General features: G+C 35.1%; 1 protein-coding gene across 1 annotated transcript in view; it reads right to left on the bottom strand.

The window, feature by feature from the left end:
- Positions 1 to 8,041: 8,041 nt before the first annotated feature.
- The window catches only part of DENND3 (DENN domain containing 3), a 126,273-nt gene continuing 108,508 nt past the window's right edge, over positions 8,042 to 25,806 (bottom strand). The window contains 5 exon segments of the mRNA XM_051971156.1: positions 8,042 to 11,390; positions 17,704 to 17,841; positions 17,943 to 18,061; positions 23,102 to 23,238; positions 25,189 to 25,349. Of these exon segments, the coding sequence (XP_051827116.1) occupies positions 11,190 to 11,390; positions 17,704 to 17,841; positions 17,943 to 18,061; positions 23,102 to 23,238; positions 25,189 to 25,349 (756 nt within the window). The 3' untranslated portion in view covers positions 8,042 to 11,189.

Genomic DNA, 25,806 nt, shown 5'->3' with positions numbered 1-25,806 from the left:
ATTCCATATTTCTGTGAACTTTCATGTTGAAGTATGTATGACACTAGATACTCTCTGAAGTCCCTTCTAGTTTGGGGACTTATCCTCCCACCAGGGAAGCTCGGTTCTCATCTTGGAAAGTCTATAAATTGCCCAGCTTGAACCTTCTGGCTTAGGAGAAACCAAGTTTTTCATAAAAATTTCTTAATAACCATAAAATATTGGGGTCCCCATTTCACTATGGGAAAACTGAGGCATCAATTAATTGACTTGCCCAGTGTTACAGATCCAAAATGTGTCTGAAAACAGATTTTTTTTCCCAAAACAATCAAATAAGTATAGGAATAACACCTGAACAGGAAACAACTGGTTTACAGTGACTAAATCCATCTAGTAATCTACTGAAAATTCAAACGCAAGAAGCCTTTCTGCTCTCTTCTGTTCAGTTCTATTGCTCAAATCTAAAAATCTCGAATTTGGGAAGCTCAGACCAGAAAGTAGCAGATTTACCCTAGATCAGATCATGTTGTGAATACTGAAAGCTCACAGGTTCTCTAGCCTAGGTGTCCTTGACATCCTGGAATAATAGAATACACTCAATCTGAGAAAGTATCAATAAAAGCAGCACAGACTCTCCCTCCAGAAGGATGTAGAATCTGAACCTAATATCAAGCCTGAAATCAAAAAGTAAGCTAGGAAAATGAGAAAAATTAAAAAAGAATTTCCCCTTTGGGGGGAAAACTCGAATAGCTTTTTATAGCTATTATGGTGACAAGAACACAAGATTCAAACTATTCCTAAACTAATCAAGGATAACCTTTTGTTTACTACAAATAAACGGATCAAGACTGACCCTGATGTGTATAGGAGAATATGATAAAGCGGTTGAATAACTAGAAAAGTAGAAATATAGTTCACTAGGTTATGTTCTCTTTGTCACCTTATTTCATAATTAATAAGGTCCAATATTTTTTCATGCCTTTTGGTATCTCCTCTACCTTAAGATACCTTGTGAATCAATGTCTTAATGCTTTTATAATCATGTTGTCTCCTGCATGGATCTCCTCTATGTACAACTAGTCCAATTTAGCTACTTTGCCCATTTTTTTCTCCTTGCAAGTTCCTTGAAGATAGAACTTTTTTTTTTTTAAATTTTGTCTCTCTTGCCTCATATTTAGCATAGAATTTGGCATATATTAGGCACTTAACAATAATTAATGGTAATTCCATTTCTAGCCTTTCTATATGCATTTTGAGGGTAATAGCTAAGGGTACTGACTGTATTATTTTTGATGGTGAAAAATTTCTTATAAAAAATCTTCACAAATCTTTTCCATTTTTCTTGTTAATGTACTGCTTTCATTTTTTACTTTAAAGGCCTTTGGAATGACTTTGCTTAGTTATTCCAAGGCTTCATTCATTTATGTTTTAAATTATTTATAAAAGTGTTTATTATTCCAAAGCCTTCTTTAAATTGATTTTACTCTCCACTGCTTCTTGTTGCTCTAATGAGGCAATACATTCATAATTACCTATGATCCTTCTTCACAAGTTTTTTTTTTTTTAAATGTCTATATTCTAAATCAACTTTTGTCTGCCCAAATAGCCTTTGACTGCCCTCTCTTAACCTGGTAAGTTAGTGAAGTGTTTCGTGATTAAGTTGTTTTTTTTGGAATCTTATGGTTCATTATACAATTGATTTGAATCAGTTAAACTGCATAAATAATCAATATCAGTGTCATTTCTGCTGTCCATAACCCCTTTTCATGACTTATTTAAATATTCTCTCTTTCAAATTATGATTCTTTTAGAACATCCCTTTTAGGACTAATTCCCCATATCTCACTTTCATTTGTCAGTTGGATACCCAGACTGAGTAATTGCTACTTTCTTCAGGGTTCTCCCTCAGGAGCCTAAGTCTAATATTAAAACTGAAATCCTCAGTTTCCAAACTAGAATCCACTAAGCTGAATCTTTCAGGACTGAATCTACTGTTGAAGTTTTTTTGTTATTTAAAATCTCCAGGAGTTTGGCTGTTCCATTTAGACAACCAAATCAACTGCTATATTAGATGATCAAATGTTCCATAAAAAAAATACTCTTGTTGTCTTTGGATGTACCACAAAGCCTACATCAATTCCTACCATTGCCACTCCAACGGGTTTCTCTAGGCTGTTCTTCCATTTAATTGCAATTTCCTTCGTTTTTTTTCCCCCCACAATGAAGTTCTTTTTCCATATTTTTAAAAAGAACTCTCCTTCCTCTTGGATGACCTGGGGACTAGGTCCCCTTTTTTGTGTCCACTTACTTTTTCTTCTAGTATCAAGAGTGTGCTGTACTTCTAACATAGATGGTATTCACTAAACTTTGGTAGAAATACCAACATTGCTAATTATGCAAGTTATTGGAAAATTATCCCTGTTACCTGTTCTTGCTGGAAAGAGATATCTATTTATTCTTACTAGTAGAGTTGTAGGATTACTCTAGGAAACTCCATGAAATTATCTTTTACCCCAGAGTTGTTCCTCTTTTCACCAGTCCTCTTCTAATCTCTGAACATCTCAATAGCTTCATCCAACTTTGTCTCCATTTGCTGGAACCAGCTCCTAACTACTGAAGAGAGCCAATTGTTAAATTTTCAGTGTTCACACACTGGTTCATGTTTGACTAGAAAATACTTTTGATTTCTTGTCCTATTGATTAGCTAGATCAGGAGTCATCAAATTATAGGCTGTGGGCCAAATGTAGTCCACCATCTTCATTTTGTTTAAGGAACTTTATTTGATAAAACAAATTTGTTTTATTTATTTAACTAATAAAATTATTTATTTAAAAATGTAAAAACCATATTTATTTCATAGACTGTCCAAACCAGATACTTATGAAAGTAATAGAAAAATGTGAATAATGCAGATCAAACTTAAAACTATGTCATATGTACTTTCTTTGGAAAGCTGGTTGCTAAACTTTTATCACAATACCTCTATTACAAAACTTCTCACCTTTTCTTAACCAACTACCTTCGCCTCCTGTTTGAGCCTAAACTCTTTCAGTTTAAGTTTTCCTTCTCAGGTCATTTTAAAAAGGTAAGGATTGGCTGAGCCATTCAATCAATTATCCCATACCATTTAAAATAAGGAACAAGAGGAACAGGAAAAATCTTCATCAAGTGAGAAGAAATCTTGGTGGTTCATCCTTTGGGACTCATAAAATACTAGTGATATAGCTTGGAATTGAGGAGTTGAGCGTTTGGCAGAGAATAAAAGTCTCCAGCCACATTTCTGAGGAAGAATTGCTGGGAAGAAAATACTTTAGCCTTTACCGTGGTCCTTCCCTTTCTACTTTGGCAGAAGTAGGCTTCTGAGGACCACTGAATTCAGATTTTTTAAAAATTGTATCCTAACAGTGTTCACATAATAACAATAACCAATGACCAATGGTAGTATTTCTATTAGGAAAGTAGCACAGATTGGATTGTGGATTCCAGCTGAAAGGCTACATCTAATCCAATACAATGAAATAAATATTTGTTAAGTGCCTACTCCCAGGAGTTAACACTTTGTTATATGTGTTCTCTAACCTTCTATCTACCTCTTATCTCTTTTCCTCCATATATACTTGTGTAAGGTTGTGACACAGACTTTTGGGAGAAAGGTTTATACCAACTGTTCTTAATATGCTACTCTATTATAAATATCTCTTTTTAAAAGTGGATTAAATCTGGCTAATTGATATCAACAGGTAATCATAAGCAACTGCTTATGCTATTTAATAAATAGAAAATGTTTCATAACATCACTCCCAAACTCTTAGGGTTATCCTTAGATTCTAAAGGAATAAGAAACTACTTGAGTTAGGTGGGTTTGACTTGCTGGAACAAATTTGGGACTAAGAAAATAGTTCCAGGGAATGTGCTATACTTTTTTATAGCTTCAGTTCTTCTGCACCTTCAATGTGAATTCTTAACTTTTTCATCTCTGATTTTCTCTCTCCAAATTCAATCTCAAGCCTTTTTCACAATTTCAAAGCCCTTCAAATCACCATCACATTTCTTTTCCTTTCTTCAGTTTGTCTTTTTTTCCCACAAAAGGAAGAAGTAGAGTTTTAAAAGATGTCAAAGCAAATCTTTGCTCTGGTACTTACTATTTAAGTGGCCTTGAAAAAGTCAGACTATGGGAGAATGAGAAGACAATAGTACCATTCACATAAAATGGTGCACCGAGAAGAGCTACTTCCTAGGTCTTTCTCAACCCTACTATTACTATTCCCCCATCTTTGCCTATGGTCCAACCCTTTGGATAAGATCTGGCACAAACAGAACAGGGTGTGACTATTTGCTTCCTTCCACAGAAAAACTCTTCTGCTTCCATACATATTCTCTCTACAAAATTTTGTCCTTACTCTTGTTTAAGAGCTGGTTCAAACTTTGCAAGACTATAGAATTCTAGTCAAGGCAATGACACAAACACTTCAGAAGACTGATGGCAGAAAGGTGATGGACTAAAAGTACAGAATGGGATATAAATTTTGAAACACCACCAATTGACATTGCTAGATTATGCATATTTGTTTTTATTTGGAAGGCTGAATTAGTGGGTAACAATTAGAGTTACATTTAACAAAAAAAAAAAAAAAAAAAAGAAAAAGGAAAAAACCATCAATAAAACAGAATTTCCAGAGAAAACAAACAAAACAATTTAGGACAGATGCTAAGAGGGCATTTTTCCTGCTATCATATTAAAATTAATACATATTTTTAAAATGCCATGAGTTGACAACTTAATATACAATCCTCATTTTTGTTCTTTGAATACCGAGTGCTGAAATGTTCATGTTTGTTAGTAATTAAATTCATAAGAAAAAAAGGAAAAAAAAGCTAGCTTGAAACATATTTCTAAATATTTTCTGAGTATCAACTATGTGCTAATTTCTATAAAGGAGACAGATTTAGATTATAATTTAGAAGGAATGAGATAAACGTTCACAAATTACTAATTCAAATTAGAAAGCTTTAAATCCTATAAAAGAATCAACCCAACAGATAAACATTCGATGGAAGCCTTCTTATTACCAAGCACTGTGCTAGGCCCTAAGGACACATAACTCTAGCAGCTTAAATTCTACTGGGAAAGACAACTTGTAAATAGAAAGTAAATAGGAGATAATTTGAGGAGGCAGAAAGCACTAACAAATACCCAGGAGGCTTAGGAAAGGCTCCTCATAGGCTGAGATACTTGTGCTGAGCTTTAAGGAAAAGTAAGTAGTCAAACTGACAGAAAGGAACATGTGCCTTCCAGGAATGGAGGAGAACTTATCTGAATGGAGACAGGAGATGTAACATTGAATTCACAGATGACCAGTGGTCCACTTTGGCCGGGCTGACTATCAAACTGAAGGTCCTGTTGTACTGACCTCATTGTTGTATGCTTGTGAAACTTGGACAGTCTTCCAGGGCCAGGGCAGGAAAATGAATCGCTTCCATTTGAATTGTCTTAGGAAGATTCTGAAGATCATTGGGCAGGATAAAACACCAGACACTGAGGTCCTTTCTCAAACTAAACACACACACACACACTGGGGAATGGCTGCATAAGTTATGGTATATGAATGTATTTGAATACTATTCTTTCATAAAAAATGATGCACAAGTTGATTTCAGAAAAATCTGGAAACTCTTAAACATAAACTGATGCAGAAGACAGAGCAGAACCATAAAAATGTACAATAGCAAGATTGTGTGATGATCAACAATGGTAGATTTAGCTCTTATCAGTAATACAGTGATCTAAAGCAATTCCAATAGACTTGGGATGGAAAATGCCATCCACAATCAGAGAAAGAACTATGGAGATTGAATGAATTTTGAAACATATTGTTTTTACCTTTTCTTCATTTTTGTTTTGTTGCATCCTTTCTTGTGGTTTTCCCCTTTAGTTCTGATTTTTCCTTCCCAAAAATAATTGATATGGAACTATGTTAAAAATGAATATATACATATAACCTATATCAGATTGCTTGCTAGCATGAGGAAGGAGGTGGTAAGGGAGAGAGGGAGAAAAAAAATTGGAATTCAAAAGTCTTACAAAAATGAATGTTGAAAACCATTTCTACATATAATTGGAAAATTACTTAGTAATAGTATTATATGATAATAATAATAATAATAATGACAAAAATGCAAGCTTTCTCTTCTCACTAGCCATTGAGGGGCTAAAACTAGATTCCTTAATTTCAAATATGTTCTCTACTTTAGGATAAACACCTTCATCCTGAATGAGATCAGGTTTTTGATCCCTATGATCTTGAAAACTCCCTTAATAAATTTAAACTCATCTCAATCCATTCCATGACAATGCTATTCATAATGTAATCGTTTCAAAAGTGGAGAAAGAGAGAAAGCTACAGGAACAAAAGGGGTCCTGTTAAAACAAAGCAGCCCAAAGGATTGTGTTTATATAAATACAGAACCTGCCAATTTTGGTCTTTTCAATTCAAACATTCAGTACTTCATACAAAAGTCTTGAGATTTTTCTTCTTTGTATAATGGTGGCTTTCCTAAAAGCCTCCCATCTTCCTGAGTCATCTGTTTCAAATATAATCACTGTGAAATAAAACACCAAGAATCATAACCAACTGCAGGAAGTAAGGAAGTTGCTTTGGGACTGAAAGGTAATAAATCAGTGACGAGCTTTAGCCTAGCAGTATGAAAAGAGTCCAGAAGTTGGGGTCATGCTTCGAGTTTCGGTTTCATCCCTAGTTATGTGGTTTGGGACCTCTTATCTGAGACTCAGTTTCTCTATGGGCAAAGTCCATATAACTCTCATGCTGCCTGATTCAAAAAAAAAATTGTTAAGGAACAAATAAAATGCATACATAAGCACTTTGTAAACCATAAAAGTGCTTTGTAAAGTGCATAGCTTGCCAAACTTCCACTATATAGTAATAGCTTTAATAATAATAGCCAGCATTTATAAATCTAAACATTTATAAATCTAACATTTGTATTATATATATATAAATTATATAGCCAGTCTCCCAATTTGAATATATTCAAATTAATTGTCATTTGGGAATCCAATTCCCAGCAAATACCAATTACTCTTTCCCTTTCTCGATCATTCAGGAAATTGAAATTAGGTGATCCTTTAGATTTCTGGAGACCAACCAAATTCCTTTTCTTTTGTCCTCTAGAAACATTTACCCACTGAATATCACACACTGCTTTGTTGCTTCCCAATTAATCTATCAACAAGCATTTCCTATTCCATAATATTTCTATTATAAGCTGAGCTCTGTGGGTACAAAGACAAAAATGAAACAGTTCCTGCCCTCAAGGGAGCTTATATTCTCTTTTTAGATATTTATATATTCTATACAAAAATACGTATAAGGTATTTGGATGGGGAGGTGCTAATTGCTGGAAAAGTCTAATGTAGGAAATGAGGACAAAAAAGAAGTGACAGGCCCCCTGGTATAGTAGGCAGCTTGTATTACTGGCAGAAAAATGCATTTTGCCAGTGACAATAATAAGTGACATATATAAGAACACAGACATACATATATACATATACATACTTTGTCCTTCCTTTTCTCTTTGTTTCTCTGTCTGTCTCTCTCTCCCTGTCTATCTCTCTCATTCTCCCTCTGTCTTTTACAAGTTACAAAGAATTTAGGTACAATGTCCCATTTGATCTCCAAGGCAGCCATAAAAGGAAATTAGGTAGTATTATTTTTCTCCTTTGACAGATATGGGAACTAAGATAGAACTAAGAATGTAAAACCAGGTAATTTGACTGCAAGGCCACATATTCTGACTTATCACTATAAAAAATAATACAACAGGGGCAGTTAGTATAATCTTGGAGTCAGGATGAGTTCAAAGTTGGCCTCAGACACTTAACACTTTCTAGTTGTGTGATCCTAGGCAAGTCAGTTAACTCCAATTGCCTCACAAAAAAAGCAAGATAAACGACAACAACAAAAAAGAAAAAAAATACTATACAATTTAAAGACCTACTTTTAAAAGTAAAATTGGAGAAAATAAAGAAACCAATGATCAATATTTACAAAATGAAAATGTTCTTTATTAGAGAGGGCTTAGTATATAAGTATACTTAGCATGATATTGAATAGTTTAAACTATTTTGTGTTATAATTTTTTACAAAAGCAGTCATCTTTAAAAAAAAAAAACTGAAACTATTTACAACCTTGGACACAATACATTAATGGTTTTTCATCTGAAGATCAAGTAGAATCACCTGAAAGGAAAGAAATCTCCAATACCATGCAAAATGCCAGTAATTCAGCTAAAATATATTGTGTGTGCATAGGATCCATGACTTAAAATAAGGAACCTACACTTTCACTGACATAGCATTCCAGGAAGTACATTTAAGTTACTAATTAACACATTATAACCTTAACCTTCAGATGAATTTACAGGCAGATTCCATACAAATATGCAGTAATCAAGATCATCCTGCAGTAATCTCACTGATAATAATGCAAGATTTTACCACAATCTCACCAGAATGCTATTAGGTAATGCTCATTAGACTGTAAGCACTTTGAAGGTAAGTACTACATTTTGCCTCTTTTTGTATATCCAGCATTTAGTACAGTCTCTGACACATAGTAGATGCTTAATAAATATTAACTGATTCACTGATGAGTCCATTCCCAATATCATTTCTGTGGAGCTAAGTTCCTGTAAAACTTTAGTAATGATAAGAGTTCACAATTATATAGCCTCTAAAATTATAAAGCACATTACATATATTATCTCACTCAGTCTTCACACTGACCCTATGAGACAAGTAATGTTCCTATATCATGATAATATTAATAACAATAGATAGCATTTATATAACATTTTAAGGTTTTCAAAGTGCTTTACACAAGTTATCTCATTTGATCTTCACAATAATTCTGGGAGGTAGGTGCTATTATTCTTTTTTTTTTTTTTATAGATGAGGAAATTAAATTTCAGAGGAGTTGTGACTGGCCCTAGGTCACATGATTAGGAAATGTTTAAGGCAGGATTGAATTCATGTTTTCTTGATCCTAAGTCTAGCATTCCACTCATTTTATCTCCTAATATCCTATTTTTTGAGGAATCAATTACTGATATCAGGCATTATATAAAGATCATGTCTATGAATACTCAGTTTTGGACTCCGTGGAGAGGAGGTACAGAAAGGGGAAGTGGGGAGGTGAAGGAAAAAAAAGGGTCATTTATTGACTTTGTCTTAACCTCCAGCAAGGAGACCAGACAATGGCCTCTAGACTGAAGATTTCAGTTTTTCATTCATTACGATTGACATAATGGAGAAAAAGCCCCAGAGAGTCTGAAAAGAATAAAGGAGCTTCATTAGGAACCCTGGAATGAGGGATACCTTATTAGGATAGTAAATAGTACCTGAGATGTTAAGTCACAGATAGGTACATGCTCGCTGTACATGCTGTGTTGTCTCTAATACTTCATATAATGTATGTCCAAAGAATAGATCCTTCCAATGGACTGATAAAAGCATTTGTTTCTGTTGTATTAAATTTGTCCTGGACATTTTTTCCCCAATAAGAAAATGCAGTCCCAAGAAAAAAATCATCTAAAATTGTTTTCATTCTCCATGGAAGTCTTCCTGTAATGCTTTCTGATTGTTATAGGGGTGGGTCAGGGGAATGTGAAGTTCATATTGGAAAAAGGCAAACTCTAGAAAGTGCCCCGCCAAGCTGGGAAAATGGACCTTTTGGCTGATGCTGTTTGAAGTTTAAGATCTAGCCCAGCCAAAGTTGGCAGGTAGCTGATTTTTTTTGTTGTTGGTGGTGGGGGGTAGGGTGGCATTTTATAGCAATTTATGAAACTGTATACTAAAGAACAGAAGAATTTCAGTTTATATGAAAAGAGAGAGTACTTACACTGATGAAAACATAATTGAACTATTGAAACATAAACATTTTAAATATTGATATTAAACTCCCCAGAACTTTTTTCCTAATTTAAATAATGTAGCACCATATATATATATATAAGCAAGCATAGAAAAAACCCTGAAATTGTCCCTGTATACCTGACAGGCAGTTTCTTTGGAGGTGAGGTTAACAACCAACCAGATACTATATAATACTTTAAAAGCATATTTTGTGGTGGGTGCTTTTTTAAGTGCTACCCTTACATAAGAATCTCATTATTCAAGTAACAACTAGAGATACTTAAAAATATTTATGAAAGTTTCTTTATTACATAAGTTATGAGGTCATTAAGAAAAAATCCAGGCACTGGCCGTATGTGGAATGACACAATAGCCCACCAGATCAGTCATTACTCTGTGGACAAGCTTGATCACATATGGTAAGAATGGAAGTTTTAATGATGAAGATAAGACTGCTCATAAAACCCAGATGAAAAATTAAATATAAATACAAAACATTTAATCACAGATCTGTAGCTATACAGATGGATCCATGAATCAAAGGATCAGACAAGGCAAAATGTTGTCACACAAACACTCAGAAATCTCTACTGGATTTGGTCACAGGGGCAGCTAGATAGTGCAGTGGATAGAGCACCTGCCCTGGAATCAGGAGGACCTGAGTTTAAATCTGGCCTCAGACACTTAACACTTACTAGCTGTGGGACGCTGAGCAAGTCACTTAACCCCATTGCCTCAGCAAAAAAAAAAAAAAAAAGAAAAGAAAAAAGAAAAAAAGAAAAAGAAAAAAGAAAGGATTTTGTCACAACACCATTGTTTCTGGAGTTTTCAAACACAAGAATTCACTGTTTGAATAATCTTGGAGCTAATGGTTTTAATTGTGGGGATTCTAGATAAGTGAGATTTGGATGCTCAATGTTGACATTCCCTCATATTTATGGTTAAGTCTTAGCCTACTTCCTATTCCAAATAAGGAACCAGAACATAATTTAATCTGATAAAGACTGTGATTGTCTTGGCAACAGGAATATAAAACATCATGGTGGAGTTTAGTCACATTTCTATGACCTTAAATAAGTAATTTCTCTTCTCTAGACTTTGATAAAATGAGTGAGTTGGAATGAAGGACTTCCAAGAGTTCATCTGCTTTTTTAAAAAAGTGATGAATGTATGATAACAGCCAAAATATACATTTATTTAATATGACCTTCAATGGTCCTATTTTCTGGCCATCACAGTGACAAGTCTGTGGGAAACACATTTTAAAGTGCTAAAAATTATTCAACTTTCCAAATAGCAATCTTTCCTTCCTCTTTGCCTGAACCACTCAGTACATATCGGTCCTCTGCTGAACACAAAGCCTTCACCATGTCAGCATGGGCCACCAGCTCCTTCTCCACAGTTCTCTTTTCAGCATCAATCACATAGATTTTTCCTTTGCATTTTCCTTGGGACAGTCCTTTGCTGCCAACCCAGATCTGAAGAAGAAGAAATTGTGGGTTAACTTCCAGAGGTACATTAACAACTATCTTTTAAAATTCTTTCTCTTGTTTTTCTCAATTACATGTACAAATTTTTTCAAAACCTTTTTTAAAATTATGAGTTCCAATTTATTTTGCTCCTTTTTTACTCTTCCCCCTTGAGAAAGCAAGAAATTTGACATAGGTAATATATGTGAAGTCACATAAAAAACATTTCCATATTAGCCATGCTAAGGCATAGTGGATAGAGCACCAAGACTGCAATCAGCAATAAGTTAGTTCAAATCTGGCAGCAGACACTAATTGTGTGATCCTAGGTAAGTCAAAGTCACTTAATTTTATTTGCCTCAGTTCCCTTCTCTGTCAAATGAACCAGAGAAGGAAACAACAAAACTAAATGCCAAGAAAACCCTAAGGGATTACATAGTTAAATGTGAGTGAAAATGACTAAACAATACCAATAGCATATTGCAAAAGAAAACACAGACCAAAAAAAGAGAGTGAAAGGAGAAAAATGAAGTAATAACAAGTATGTATCAGTCTTCATTGTCTTTTTTTTTAAAGCATTTCATACTTCCACCATCTTCTAAAACATTTTACCCACTGCACATACGATATAGATTCTTCTCTACTAGGTACTTATATTCCTGTTCTGGACACCATCAAAACAAACAAAAGACATGATAATAACTCTGGACTGATTAATTTTGCATTAGGTTCTACATGATCAACAGTAACAGATATCCCAAACCCTGAGAGTAAAATTTTTTAATAACTAAGAAAATACCTTAGGAAAACAACAATAATAAAGTAATAATAAAAATGATATTTATAATAATGATTTATTTATATGGCATGTTCTCCCCGACCTCAAGGCCAAAGGAGAAAAATTGCTGAGGCTTGAAGAAAGAACAACTTGAATCTTTCTATTTGCTGATATTATGAGTTAAAGCTGGGGAAAATTTTTAAAAGAAATGTTTAGTGAAACATTTAGAGGAAAATGATCATTTTTGACTATTTATAGACTTGAATGCAACTTCTTTGAATTTTTATCAGGTTAAATATAACCTGTCCTATATTCAGGGTATTGTTCTGCTTGCCTGAGAATTGAAAGCCCTTCTTTTCTTTTCTTTAAAAAGGGAGACCTAGGTTATGAGCTAAATTTTGATGTTCCAGCTGATAGTGCAGTGGATAAACTACAAGGCCTAGAGTCAGGAAGACTCATTTTCCTGAGTTTAAATATGACCTCAGACACTTAATAGTTGTATTATCCTGGGCAAGTCACTTAGCCCCATTTTCCCCAGTTTTCTCATCTGTCTAATGAATCAGAGAAGAAAATGGTAAAACATGCTAGTATTTTTGCCAAGGAAATCCCAAATGGAGTCACAAAGAGTGGACATAACTGAACAACAACTATGTATATCCATGAAAATTAATGAGAAGCCTCCAAAGATTGAATCTAGGCAATGTAAACTCAGAGTCACAGTTTTGAGCCATAAGTTACAGTTAAATAAGACAGAGAGACACACAAAGACAGATAGACAGAGATGAAGAAAGTAAAAAGAAGTATGCTTAAATCTACACTCAGACATCTGAGTGTCTGACAGTGTCAGACCTGTCATTTTTTAAAAAGCATTTGATACTTCCTTTTTTATATATCTACTTAATGAAGAATTTTCTTAATATAATAATATAATTAGCACCATTTAAGAGATGAAGAAACAAACTCAGGGTTTGCCTAAAGTCACAAGCTGGACAGCATTCTTGCCCTTATATCATGGTTGCCACTTAAAATTTATGGGACTTTTATAATTTTTCAACATTCATCTTTGGAAAATCTTGTGTTCCAAATTTTTCTCCCTCTTCTCATCCCTCCCCCTTCCCCAAGGCAACAAGCAATCCAATATAGTCTTAGCATGTGTAATTCTTCTAAACATTTTTCCATTTTCATCATTCTGCACAAGAAAAATCAGATGAAAAGAGAAAAAAAAAACACAAGAAAGGAAAGATAAGCAAGCAAACAACAACAACGACAAAAAAGGTGAAAATACTATGCTGTGATCCACATTCAGTCCCCATAGTCCACTCTCTGGGTACAGATGTCTCTCCATCCACAGTCCAATGGAACTGGCCTGAATCATCTCCTTGTTTAAAAGAGCCACATCTAAAAAAGTTGATCATCACAATCTTATTGTTGCTGTGTACAGCATTCTCTTGGTTCTGCTCACTTCATTTAGCATTAGTTCATGTAAATCCCTTCAAGCCTTTCTGAAATTATCTTGCTAATCATTTCTTATGGAACAATAATATTCCATAACATTCATATAGTATCATTTATTCAGACATTCCCCAACTGATGGGCATCCACTCAGTTTCCAGTTTCTTTTCACTACAAAAAGGGCTGCCACAAGCATTTTTGTACATGTGGGTCCTTTTCCCTCCTTTATGATTTCTTTGGGGTACAGACTCAGTAGAGACACTGGTATGCACAAGGGACTTTTATAATTTTTTCTAAAGAGCTTTCACTTTCATCTTCTCCATCCAACTTTCATGACGGCCCTCTAAATTAGGAAGGATAAGTTTTTGATTTCTTATTTACCAAATCAAATGATCTCTTCTTGATATAAATCCTTCTTGAACTCTCTGAAACATTTAATACTTGATTGTTCTCTTCTCAATGCTCTCTCCTGGTTCTCACTTGCCCAGCTGCTCCTCGTTTTATTGTTTCATACCCACCATTTCATACCCACAAACCCATAGGTTGGGCCTATGGCTCACATTATCCTGAAAGCTCTTATTTTTTCCAATCTTTCATCACCAACTACCCACTGGACATATTGAACTAAGCATCCCAGATGCAACATGTTCAGGACAGAACTCATTTCTTCCCCAAACCCTCTCTTCTGATACAAATCTCTTTATTACTTACAAAGGGTATCTCCATCCTTCCAATCTCCTGGGTCTAGAATCTCGGTATCATTCTTGACTCCTCACTCTCACTCATCCCATATGTCAATCTTGTCATTCTATCTCTATAAACCCCTCCTTTCCACTCCCACTATGACCACTAGTTCAGGTTCATTATCTCTGTCATGGACTGCACCAACGATCTCTTTTCTAAGGTCCTTGTATTAATTCTTGCTTAATCAATAAACTACAGTTACTCCCTATCATTTCTATGTTTTCCCAATTACATATTAAAACAATTTTTAACATGTGTTCTTGTTTTTTTTTCTTAAACTGTGAGTTCTAAATTCTATCATTCCCTCACTTTTCCTTTCCCTGAGAAAGTAAGCAATTCCATATAGGTTATATATGTGGACAATCATGTAAATGTCTAAAGCCAGATTTGAACTTAAAAAAAATAGAAATAGATGTCAAAGCTTCTGTGCTGATCAGCAGTGGGATCCAGCTCATGAGTAGCCACTATGATCCTAGCCTATTGAAGAATGGGAAATGTAAGAAAAAAAGGAAGACAGGAAGAAGGAAGGATGGAAGTGACTTAAGCTTGCTGGTAAATGTGGGAGCCAGGATTTGAATGCAGGTCTTTCTATTCCATAAGGTTTACAAATGTCTTACATGTCATTCCTTTAACTCAACAAATGCTGGACCGTACTTTTTCAATGGCTAATGGGTTTGGTTCTACCCTATGTTCTGCATCCCATCCTTTACATATACACACAGAAAAACTTACTATATTCCAGTTTCTGTCAGTACACAGGTGTCCTGTTGAAAGGAACACTGTGATAAGGGATGGTTTCAGAAAATCTGGAAAGACCTATATAAACTGATGCAAAGTGAAATGAGCAGAACCAGGAAACAATTGTACACAGTAATAGCAATATTATAATGATGATCAGCTGTGAAAGACAGCTACTCTGATCAGTATGATGATCTAAGATAATTCCAAAGACTCATAATGAAAGGTGAGAGAGAGAACTGATGAATTCCATGCAAATTGAAGTATAATTTTCTTACTTTTCTTTTTTTTGCACTGTGCTTAATATGGAAATAGATTTTGCATGATATATAACTGATATCATATTGCTTGCTTTCTCAGTGAACAGGGGAGGAGTTGGAAGAAAGGGAAGAAGTTGGAACTTAAAATATTTAAAACATTTTAAAACAAAATATATTTTTAAAAAAGAAAAAGATGGGAATGTATTGAAATTCAAGAATAAAAAGAACGCTCTAAGAGGTAAAACACATGATAGCTACAAGATTCAAGGAAGGTTGGAGACCATAAGTGTGATTCTATATCTTTTTAGTATATAATCTCATGGTAATCAAGTACCTTTAGAAGTAGTAATAATAATGATGATTAATGATGATGATGATACAATAATACTCAGAGCCATGGCATCTGGGATGAAATCATAAAAGCCGAGGGGCATTTTACAAAAAAAAAAAAAAAAAAAAAAGGTACCTACCCACCAAAACTCAAAAACTCAAAAAAGAAGGAAAATAATTTATTTGTGCAAAAACATTTATAGGAACTTTTTGTAGTGTGAAAGGACTGGAACAAATTATGATCTATGAATGATGTGAATATTATTGCTCAATAAGAATTATGAAAAAGACAGTTTTAGAAAAACCTAAAAGATTTTTATGAAGTGAATTAAATATGTAATATTTATGTAATAAAACATAAAACCAAACAGCTTTGAAATAATTAAGAACTGACTGATGTAATGTCATCTTTCAGTCACATCTAATTCTTTGAGATCCCATGAATACAGAGAGGACTGGCGAGACTTACATAAACTGATGCTAAGTGAAATGAGCAGAACCAGGAGATCATTATATACCTCAACAACAATACTGTTTGAGGATGTATTCTGATGGAAGTGGATCTCTTCGATAAAGAGAGTTAATTCAGTTTCAATTGATCAAAGATGGACAGAAGCAGCTACACCCAAAGAAAGAACACTGGGAGATGAATATAAACTGCTTGCATTTTTGTTTTTCTTCCCGGGTTATTTATACCTTCTGAATTCAATTCTTCCTGTGCAACAAGAAAACTGTTCGGTTCTGCACACATATATTGTATCTAGGGTATACTGTAACCTATTCAACATGTAAAGGATTGCTTGCCATCTGGGGGAGGGGGTGGAGGGAGAGAGGGGAAAAATCGGAACAGAAGTGAATGCAAAGGATAATGCTGTAAAAAATTACCCTGGCATGGGTTCTATCAATAAAAAGTTATTTTAAAAAATAATAATAATAATTCTTTGTGATCCCATTTGGATTTTCTTGGTAAAAACACTGATGTGATTTGCCTTTTCCTTCTCTAGCTCATTTGACAGATAAGGAAACAAGGTAAACCGAGTTAAGTGACTTGCCCAGGGTCACATAGCTAATAAGTGTCTAAAGCTAGATTTGAAGTTAGGAAAAGTATTTCTGACTTCAGGAGCCTGACACTCAATCCAGTGCACCATTCAGCTGCCCTACTGATGCAATGACCAATTAAAATTCCAAAGGACCAATGATAAAACATGCTATTCACCTGCACACAGAGGTGATGGAGTCAAGATACAAAATGAGATATACATTTTTGGGCATGGCCAATGTTGAAGATTTGTTTTATTTAGATTGTCTGTTTGATAAAGGTTTTTTTTTTTTTTCTTCCTTTCTTCCAATGGGGAGGGTGGTGAAGGAGAGAGAAAATAAATACTTGATAATAAAAAAGAATAAATAAAATACAATTTTAAAGTGATTGATAGATGAATTCCTTAGCAGTATCATGTCTTCTGTGAGATTTAAACTTCAACTATACCAGTCCAGCACTAAAAGTACCATAAAATACATTTGTTCCAGAGAACAAAACTAGCATTTCCATGGATGAAAGCTTTAAGAAAGTGTATTCTGACTTAATATAAGAAAGAACAGTCTAATAATCAAAATTTTCCAGAAATGGAATGAGCTGCCTCATGAGATAGATTCTCTAACACTAGGTCCTGTTGTTGGATGACTATTTGGCAAGAATGTAGCATGGGGGGGTGCATGTTTCAAAAAGAGTTAGGTCCAAGAAGTTTCCATAGGTAGCTTCAAACTCATGGACTCTATGCTTGCACAAAGTCTTTTCTCCTTTTACTGCCCCCATGTATAAAACAAGGAGAAGATTGGACTAGATAGCCCAAAAGTTATTCCTAGTGCTAATATTCCATGACTTAATGACCGTGCAGTCATGAGCTCATAGGCTTGTATTTGCTCACCTGTATACAAATACATCTCCAACATTTCTTTCTGGTACTTTGGGATGGGGATCAACCCCTATGACTTAGACAAGTGACAGTTATAAGGTTGATACCTGGTTTTTTACTTTGATCATACAGCTGATCTCTGAACAGTCTTGAAGCTGAATTTTATGAGGTGGCCTTGAGAAGTCCTTTATGTTCCAGACATATATGTCTCTGTGTCCAGCACATGCTGCCCAGACCTGGTCTTTCTAAAAAAATAAGTGACAGTGTGACATTTTTATTCTGGCATTTTACTGCTAAACAATATCAGACTTGTCAATAATGTTCACAATGAATTGTTCTGAAATACCTCAGGAACTAGCTGGAAACAAAGGAAAGAAATATATGTTTCCTTAAAAAGCTCATCAATTTTCAATTCTTGTCGAAGAAATCCATTTGTTGTCACAACCATAATGCTGTAGCCTGTACCTGCAGTGTTAAAAAAAAAAAAAAAAAAAAAAAAAAGGCTGTTCACAATGGACATATTAAAAGCACACATAAAGAAAATATAAAAGTGAAATATAGCCTAACTGCCACATAACAAATCAAGTGAAGGGCTCAGGAAAAAGTAGTTTAAGGAAAAGCAAAATACTCTCATGCTTTGTGGAACACTTACTTACATACTTATTGATTGATTGATTGATTGATAAATAAGCGCTTTTCAAATCTTTTATTTTAAATTTCAAATCTGAACATTTTAAAAATTCCTGCTATGTTGCACATAGAGGGTTGCACCTACTGATGCAATGACCAATTAAAATTCCAAAGGACCAATGATAAAACATGCTATTCACCTGCACACAGAGGTGATGGAGTCAAGATACAAAATGAGATATACATTTTTGGGCATGGCCAATGTTGAAGATTTGTTTTCTTTGGGATGGGGATCCCAAAGTCGGGAAAATATGAATTCAAATCCAGGTCAAACACTTAACTCTGTGACCCCAGACAAGCCATTTAATCTGGGTCAGCTTGTTTCCTCAACTCTAAAATAGGGATAATAATAGCATATACTTCTCAGGGATGTTGTGAAGATCAAATGAAGTAATATTTGTAAGGCACCTGCTTAATAAATGCTAACTATTATTATTATTGCTGGAGTAGGTGGGATACAAGGATGAGTAAGATTAGATGCTTATGTCCTAGTGGGGGACATGACACATATAGAGATATCATCAAACAAAACATAATAGTGAATGCACAAGATATGTGCAAAAGAAAGATAATTTTTTGGAACACAATTAGAATGCATTTGCTAAAAAGGAGAGAAACTTATGGCAATAATTGTGGGACAGAGAAATGAACTGCTCACTCAACAAATACTGGAATGGCCAGTGTTTGCAGAGCTGTTAGTTATTGGGAGAACCAGGTAGCACCAAAGCAAATAGAACGCTGGGCCTGGAATTAAGAAGACTCATTCTCCTAAGTTCAAATTCAGACTCAGACATTTATTAGCTGTGTGAGCCTGGGAAAGTCACTTAACCCTGTTTGCCTTGATTTACTCATCTGTAAAATCAGCCGAAGAAAGAAATGGCAAACTACTCCAGTGTCTTTGCCAAGAAAACCCCAAACCCAGTTAACAAAAAGTCAACATGACTGAAAAATAACAAAAATACTAGGTATTGGAGGAGAGATATTTAGTTTAGATAAATATTAGACATGGTTTCTGTTCTCCTGAAGCTATGCAGTTTAGTGGAGGGATACTGAGGTAATGCCAACAGATACTATTAAAGGATAAGTATATTAGAATAGTACCAAATCAAATGTTATTGGAGGTTGGAAGAGGAGGATCAAAGTAGCTTCATGTATATGGGGGAATAACTTGATTCAGGGTATAAAGGATGAATGAGACCAGTAAGTTTCATTTGTCTTATACTTTCTTTTGTTAAGCCTTTTTCAGATATCCTAACCACCCAATTCTCTGAAAAATTTTCTTTTTAATTCATCAATGCAAACTTCTCTTGGGTGAAGTAATTTAACAAAGTTCAAGGACAAAGAAATTGATCCTTTGATAAAACTATATGAATAGGAGAAGGAGGAGATCATAATCAGTGTAAGACATAGCATAAGAAAAAGAGCAAGAAAGGGATATGTTCCAGTTGATGATTTAGTTTTACTATAATAGAGGATATGAAAAAAAGTAACATGAGTGATGGGAGGCCTTGAATGACAAGCAATGGGATTTAATTTTACACATCAAGCAATAAGGAGCAAATATGTTTGATCCTGGATAAGTCAACCTGTTTGCCTCAATTTTCTCAACTATAAAATAGGATGATAATAGCACTACTTGCAGTTGTTGTTGCACAACAACAACAATGATGATGATAATAGCTAGCAATCATACAGCTCTTACTATATATCCCAATGATGATAATAGCTAGCAGTCACATAACTTTTACTATGTGTCCCAGTGATGATGGTCATAACTAGCAGTCACACAGCTCTTACTATGTATTCCAATGATGATAACAGCTAGTAGTCATATAGGTTTTACTATGTATCCCACTGATAACAGCTAGTAGTCATACAAGTTTTACTATGTAACCCACTGATAACAGCTAGTAGTCATACAGGTTTTACTATGTATCCCACTGATAACAGCTAGTAGTCATACAAGTTTTACTATGTATCCCACTGATAACAGCTAATAGTCATACAAGTTTTACTATGTATCCCACTGATAATAACTAGCAGTCACACAGCTCTTACTATGTATTCCAATGATGATAATAGCTAGCAGCCATACAGCTTTTACTATGTATCCCAATGATAATAGGTCGCAGTTACACAGCTCTTACTATGTACCAGGCTCCATGCTAATTGCTTTATAATTAACATCTCATTTTTTTTTTTACAATAAACCTGAGAAGTAGATGCTATTATCATCCCCATTTTACAGATGAGAAAATGGAGCTAAGTCACTTGTTCAAGGTCACCCAAGTAATATGATGCCAGATTTAAACTAGGGTATTCCAGGCCCATTTCTTTACCCCCTGTGCCACCTAACTAATTCATGAGATCAAATGAAATATTTTATTTGCAAAAGTGCTTAGTGCAGCACCTGGCACATAGTAGGTATTATGTAAATGGATAACTACCCTCTCTTATTCCGAATCAATTATATGACCAGATCTTTGCATAAGACTTTCTAAGTGAGTTCCTGGAGGGTAAAAGAGGGTTTATACATTATACAGTACTAGGTAGGTATTATTTAGCACTACTATTTAGTAGGTGCTAGTAAGTACATAGTAGGTGCTTAATAAATATTTGTTGATTTGAATAAGGAAGAATAATCTGGCAGTATTAGGAAGGATAGATAAGAAAAGACTCAGTGAGAAGGGGCCCAATATGAGGGATGCTGCAGAGCACTTGGCAACTTCCTTGAAGTAAGGATGTTTACAGCAGCAAGTTCAGCAAGCATTGATTGAAATGGACAAATGGCCCTCCTTTCCGCCTCGGGCCAGCAGAAGAAAGTTTGCTCAGCTAGATTGGGGGACTTCTTTTGCATTTCAAAGGGCCAGCTCAACAATGCTCTTAAGGGTATCTGTTCCAGGAGGGTGGTGCCGAGAGAGTGGTACCCCAAACCCTCTATCTATGTTAAAACATCTGCCCAGGTGGGATTCTCCTCTTATCCTGTAAAACCCCCTTATCTTCCTGTAGTAAAATGCGAATCACAGATTAAAATGTAACAAGCCCGAACAAAAAAAATGTTTATAAGGCTGTCTTTAGTTCTATGAGGCATGGAATTCGATCAGAACTCTGTCCCTAGCTCGGTACCAAATAAATTCTAAATTTTCCTCATTGGGGCTGTCTTGAATTTTATTGCCTGGGCTATTTCATTGATGACTATCTTTGGGGAATGGTTTGAGTCTATTCTCAAAGCCACCCCTACATAATGTTCCTTGATCAACCTCACAGTAATGTCCTGAATATGTTAAAACCACCTTAATGTTGTTAAACCCTGAAGTCACTTTTACAGGGATTCCCATTTATAATGTTCTCCTGGAAGCAACTGTTTTCTATAATGTTATTCCGAGTAATGCTGCATTTTCACAAAACCAATTAATTATGAGAGGGAGGTTATGTCTGCTTACTTTGTTTTTGTGACTTTATGTTATGGATTTCAATGTACCTTTAATGAAAACTATTAAGTAAAAAATAGTTGATTCAAAGCACTGAAAAAAATCAGTTAAATTGATTACGTTTAGAGGCGATGTTGATGTGGGAAAGATTCCTTTCCAGATTCCCACCCCCTCCTAGTTAATAATGTAAATTACCCTTTAACTCACAAATCCTAGTCTCTTTGAATTCCAATAGAATATCCAGACCTGTCCCAGCCCCACCCAGATCTGAGCCAACTTTGGGGCTACACCCAAAGCCCCTTGAGCTAAATCTCCCATTATAAAGGGGAGACTCTGGGACCCTTTCTTTGCAGAGATTCCAAACATGCTAGCTGAGGACCCTCTATCCACTGGACCCTCTGTCCGGTGCCATCCTTATCTCTACCTTTGCCTATACTTTAACCTTGCTTACTCAATAATAAACTTCTTTTATCAATCTAGTCCTCGGGCCAATAAATGCTTTTATTGGGGACTGGCCGCTACTAGACCCCATTTACTGCTGTATCTTTGCGCCGAATTCAGGGGAATTGCAGGGGAGCTCCATTTGGCTCCCTGTACTCCGAATCTGCCACTAGATCTCAACTAAACCCTAATCTCATTTAGGTATCCCAAGTCTAGACCTCAACAATGTGACAAAAAATAAGAAAAGGGTGAAATTGAAGTCAGGGTGAAACCTGGGATCTAATCTTCTGGTGATCATAAGCTGGATAATCATGAGCAAGTCACTGAGTCTCAGCTTCCTCTTTCATAAAATGGATTTACCAACACCTATATTAGTTATCTCACAAGATTGTTGTAAGGATCACATGAGACAGTTTTTGTAAATTTTAAAGTACTGTTATGTGTTACTGTTGAAGGAAAAGGGGGGGGGAGAAAAGAGGGAAGGAGGGAAGAAGACAGAGGGAGGGAGAGAAAGAGGAAGAGAGAGACAGAGACAGAGAAGGAGGAAGAAGAGGAAGAGGGTAGGAGGAGGGGAAGAAGAGAAAGAGGAGGAGGAGGAGGAGGAGAGGGAAGAGAGGAAGGAGTTGGGAGAAGGGAAAACCAGTTTTATGAAAACTGAAACAGAAGAAATAGAAAACAAATACAAAGAGGCTCTAAGTGTTAAGACATGTAGTTTGTATATACCTAGTTATTTACATTTTGTCATCCCTCCAAAATGCAAGTTCCTTGAGGGTAGGGACTGTTTGGGCTTTTATTTATATCCCTCTCCCCCCACTCCCATTTAATAAAGGTTTAATCAATGCTTGTTGTTTTGCTGACTGTTCATTATGAGGATGAACTTAAATAAAATTGTAATGCTGTTAGTTACAAAACACATTTCAACTGTGTATATCACCAGACTTACAGCACCAAAGGCGCCCATTATGAAACTTAATGGAAGTTAGATTTTGGCATGGCAGGCGAAATCTCCTATTCACTTTCAGAGTGCTGACATTCCAAGCGATGACTACTCCATCCAAACTGCATGAATAGACTTCATTGCTGTTGTTAAAAAAATAAAAATTAGGATTCACTTTTGCATATCCTTTAACTCGAGAGAAGTTATTCCCAGATAAAAAATTGTATGTAAACCATGGGCATAGTAAACAAATTACGTGGAGAACTAGGGTTAAATATTGATATTAAGAAATAAGAACAGCAATTTGATGATGCTAAAAGTTTACTTAAATTTAAGTCAAGGTATGAAAGCTGGTTTAATGGGATAATAGTTGCTTCATATCGCTGACTACTCCCCTGACTCTGATGCTTATTTATGTGTGACTGTGGATAAATCACCTGACCTCAGTTTCCATATCTGTAAAATAAAGGGGGCTGATCTAAATGACTTCTGAGGATCTTTCAAGATTCTGGTCTATGAGCCATGTGATTCCAGGACTGTTGCTTGCACTATCCAATGTCCTATTATCAGGACTTATTAAGTTCTTAAGGTGATGAAACTGTTGGTGATAAGAATAATGACAGTTCCCACTTCTAAAACACTTCTTGCTATCTTCACAACAGCCCTTCAGGACATAATATTTTGTAATTATTAATTTGTAATATTAAGACTACCCATTTTTAAGATGAGTAAACACTGAAACTTGTGAAAGGATTCAGTCAGTTACATTACTGTAGAGGCAGTGGGGTAAGGTGGGAAGAGTCAGTCACAGAATTAGGAAGATCTGTCTTTCTATGCCCCTGGACAGTTTTGGAACCAGGAAGGCTTGAATTCAGCCCCTGCCTCTGATACTTATTGACTGTGTGATCTTGGGTAAGTCACCTACTCCCTCAAACTCTAAGATTACAAATAGTAGAAAAGGTATTGATTTATATGGATGGAGGGAGTTTTCCATGCCAATGAAAACACCAGATTAGTTTCTCATCTCTCTCCCTGTCCATATCACTAATGAGTGGAGCAGAAAGGACTTCAATTTAGATATCTGACACCAGAAAGTGGAGGGCCCCCAATACTACAATAGGAATTCTGAATATTTTTTGTGTCACGGACCCCTATGGTATCTGATAAAGCGAGTGAACCCCTTCTCAAAACCATGTTTTAAAATGTGTAAAACAAAATGCAGAGAACTATAAAGGATTGTATTAAAATAGAATTATGAAATTAAAAAAAAAAAAACAGGTTCACAGATACCAGGTTAAGAACCCTTGCCCTATACAAACAAAACCTTGAATAATTAGAAAGCTAAAATATAATTTATACTGTTGAGATTTAATTTTTAACATAAATAATAGTCAGATATCCAAAAAAGAGCCCCGTAGGAGTAGATTCTAATGGAGACAATACATTACCTTTTCACCTTGTTTTTGTTTAATTTTCATGTTAATGACTTGTATTCAAAGAATTTATAAGAATAAGGCTTCCATTCAAAATGAAAATAGGACTACATCAAGGTGAGAAGGAAATTAAGTGTTCTAGAGTCGAAATAGCACCAAATGATAGTCAAGTTATTTCTATGTCTAGCTCTGCTACTGATTTGTATAAGCCTTTTAATTTTTTGGGCCTCAGTATCTTTATCTGTGAAATGTTGGGATTAAACTAGATCAGAGGTGTCAAAATTATGTCACTCTTGAATCAAATTAAAATACAACTGAAAAATATTTAATAAAATATATAAAAATACATTACAACACAGCTAAACTTTCCTAAATCAATATGCATTCCACAGAGATGCATTTCTGTTTGAATATGAAAATACTTATTAGATGACCTAAGTTTCTAGTGGAATTAAAAAGTCTGAGATTTGTTGGCAAAGAGGGAAAAATGTCATTTAAAAATAATTGCTGTCCATATTTATAGCCATGAAGACAATTTAACTCAGATAATGACCTGTATCCAGAAATAGATTTTAAAACTTTTTTCTTTTCTTTTTTTTTAAAGCATTTTGATTCTTTAAAAAAGATACTACTTATTTTACTTTTTCAGCTTTAATTTACCCAGATTCCTCATTTCCATCTTCTATGATTAGATCCATGATGCTAGAGCGATGATCAGTGAGTTGCTTGTTACAGGACATACTATGAATGTTAATAATGTAAATAATGGAGTCCTGAGAACCAATCCAAACTTGATTCTGCTCGGCCATCAACATGCAATTCTGCAAGAGGCAAAGAGATTGAGAATTTCCTTAACAAATGAAGAAAACTGAGCATTCTGTCTGAACATACAGGTTCAAGATTTTGTTATGCCACAGTTCTCTTTAACTGTCCTTTAATTTATATTAAATGGTATTAATAGATGCAAATTACAGAAATCAATAAAATACAATTGGAAATTTGATCATGGAGGCAGTGGGAAGCCACTAGAGTTGATTAAATATAAAAATAAGACAGTCAGACCTGAATATTTGGGAAGATCACTGACAGCTGAGTAGAGAATGAACTGGAGTAGGGAGAAGCCTGAAATAGGCAGATCCACCAGCTGGTTATTGCAATAGTCCACGCATGAGGTTATGAAGACTTGTACCAGAGTGGTTGTGGTATCAAAGGTACATGAGAAATATTGAGAAGGTAGAATCAACCAACATTTGTATGTGTATGTGCATGTGTGCATGA

This window comes from Antechinus flavipes, chromosome 1 (assembly GCF_016432865.1).
Source record: "Antechinus flavipes isolate AdamAnt ecotype Samford, QLD, Australia chromosome 1, AdamAnt_v2, whole genome shotgun sequence".
Lineage (NCBI taxonomy): Eukaryota > Metazoa > Chordata > Mammalia > Dasyuromorphia > Dasyuridae > Antechinus > Antechinus flavipes.
This window is presented reverse-complemented; position numbering and strand designations above follow the sequence as displayed.